The following is a 2382-nucleotide window of genomic DNA, read 5'->3' as shown; positions in this document are numbered from 1 at the left end:
TGGTGAGGATTGTTCATACCGCATGGTGAGCATCGGACAGGATTGTTTGTACAGCATGGTGAGCAGTGGTGAGGATTGTGTATACAGCATGGTGTGCAATGGTGAGGATTGTTTATACAGCACGGTGAGCAATGGTGAGGATTGTTTATACAGCACCGTTAGCATTTTGAGGATTGTTTCTACAGCACGGTGAGCAATGGTGAGGATTGTTTATGCAGCATGGTGAGCAATGGTGAGGATTGTTTATACGGTATGGTGAGCAATGATGAGGATTGTTTACACAGCATTCTGAGCAATGGTGAGGATTGTTTATACAGCAGGGTGAGCAGTAGTTAGGATTGTTTATACATGAAGTCAACCTCACTAGTCTGCCTGCTGCAAATACATCTGTCCATGACAGCATTGGTAAGAGTGACCACCATGCACTTGTTGTGCAGACAAAGTTCCACCTTCACATTGAGAATACCTTGCAGAATACCTTGAGAATATCACTGTGCTAAATGGGACAGACTTCAAACAGATTTAGCAACTCAAGACTGGTTCTAGAATGCAGCTCGTCACCTCATCCTCAAGGACAATTAAGAGATGGACAGCAAGTTATGTCTCAGCTAGCTATGCCCACATCCCATGAATGAATAGCAAAAACTATGAGATTTTGCAAGAAGGTGTATGTACACATGTGTCAAACAACCACACACATTGTATTCAAATACACTTTGTATTCAAATATACACACACACACAAACACACACACACATACCACATGCACACTCAGACAAACACACTGTCAAACACACAGACACATACACGCACACACACACATAAAGACAAACACACTGTTAAACACGCAGACACACACACACACACACACACACACACACACAAACACTCTGTCTGACACATAACCTATCTTCCCATTCTTACCTTGAAGGTCTCATATCTGTCTGTGGAACAGTTACTTTGTCAACAAACTTCCCGAAGCCGATGGTGTAGTCATTTGACATGTTCCGCACCACAGCAGCTGTCAAATAAAATTAATGAGAATAAGGGACATTTGAATACAAAAGCTCCATCTGTCTAGGATCTGCCATGACCTCAGGACAAGTGAACCACATTTGAAGTGTAGTAGTGTAGGAAATGCATCTGTCAACTGTTCTCACAAACAGCAACATGAAAACCATCAGATACTTTATACTTTAGTCACAGTGTTTAAAGGGTAAATATTGGCCAGGGGTGGCACGGTGCCTCAGTGGTTAGCACTGCTGCCTCACAAACCCGGGACCTGCGTTTGATTCCTGCCTCAGGTGATTATGTGGAGTTTGCACATTCTTCCCGTGTCTGTGTGGGTTTCCTCCGGGTGCTCCGGTTTCCTTCCACAATCCAAAGACGTGCAGGCCAGATGAATTGGCCGTGTTAAATTGCCCGTAGCATTAGATGCATTAGTCAGGGGTAAATATGGGGAATGGGTCCAGGTGAGTTACTCTGCAGAGGGTCGGTGTGGACTTATTGAGCCGAAGGGCCTGTTTCCACACTGTCGGGAATTTAATCTAATCATATTAGGATTAATTCTCCTGAAATTACTCAAAACAACAGAAGCTTTACATCCAGAGGAGAGGGCATACAGGGTCCCAGATCAATAGACTCCTCTGACAATACAACACAGCCTCAGGACTTCCACGCTGGAATAGGTTTTGAACTCACAACCCTCTGCTTCTGAGGCAAGTGGATAAATGCTAAGCTGACACATAACACCGATAAGGTACCAATCCATGTTGGACAGAACCCTCCATCTCCAATGAAGATAGTTTGTTGGCTCCCTCAGATAACTAACAACAAGGTAACAATCCCCAGAATGTGAAGCTTTGCGACATCGGGGCTGCTGTAATGGTGGAGCACTGAAACGATAATGGACAAAACACTCTGGTGCTCACCCAGCTTGAGGCCCAGTTTCTTCAGGTTGTCCAAATCATCCTCCATTGAGTTGGAAAAGTCCATGAGGAAATAAAGATCGACTGGAGTTTCCAGCGGCTGAAAGATATTGAATTTTATCCTCTTCTCCTCTCCTGCTCTCAGGGTCATTGCGACCTGTTGTGGCGAGATCTGGCTATGTTTGCTGCTCGTGTTGATCATTGTATTCTGAGAAGGAAAGAACTGAATTAATATTGCACCTTTCACAGCCTTAATGTGCTTTACAGACAATGAGTAATTGTGAAGTGGAGTTACTGCTGCAATATGGGCATCCACTGTATGCATAGCAAGATCCCACAGTCAGCAATATGATTTTTTAACAGTGAATTATAGTCAGAGAGTCATAGAGGTCACCAGCATAGAAAAAGGCCCCTCAACCCATTACATATGTGCCAGTCAAAAGCAGCCACCTAA

General features: G+C 44.0%; 1 protein-coding gene across 1 annotated transcript; it reads right to left on the bottom strand.

Annotated features, from left to right (window-relative positions):
- Positions 1-924: 924 nt before the first annotated feature.
- Positions 925-2136, bottom strand: LOC122547803 (integrin beta-4-like; the record flags this gene model as incomplete). The annotated part of the gene is made up of 2 exons (XM_043686382.1): positions 925-1021; positions 1932-2136. Coding segments are annotated over 2 exons (302 nt in total), but the record flags the coding sequence as incomplete, so codon positions are not given.
- Between the last annotated feature and the right edge of the window lie 246 nt (positions 2137-2382).

This window comes from Chiloscyllium plagiosum, unplaced genomic scaffold (genome assembly GCF_004010195.1).
Source record: "Chiloscyllium plagiosum isolate BGI_BamShark_2017 unplaced genomic scaffold, ASM401019v2 scaf_4262, whole genome shotgun sequence".
Lineage (NCBI taxonomy): Eukaryota > Metazoa > Chordata > Chondrichthyes > Orectolobiformes > Hemiscylliidae > Chiloscyllium > Chiloscyllium plagiosum.
Note: the sequence above shows the minus strand (reverse complement) of the source record. Positions and strands in the feature narration are given on the sequence as shown.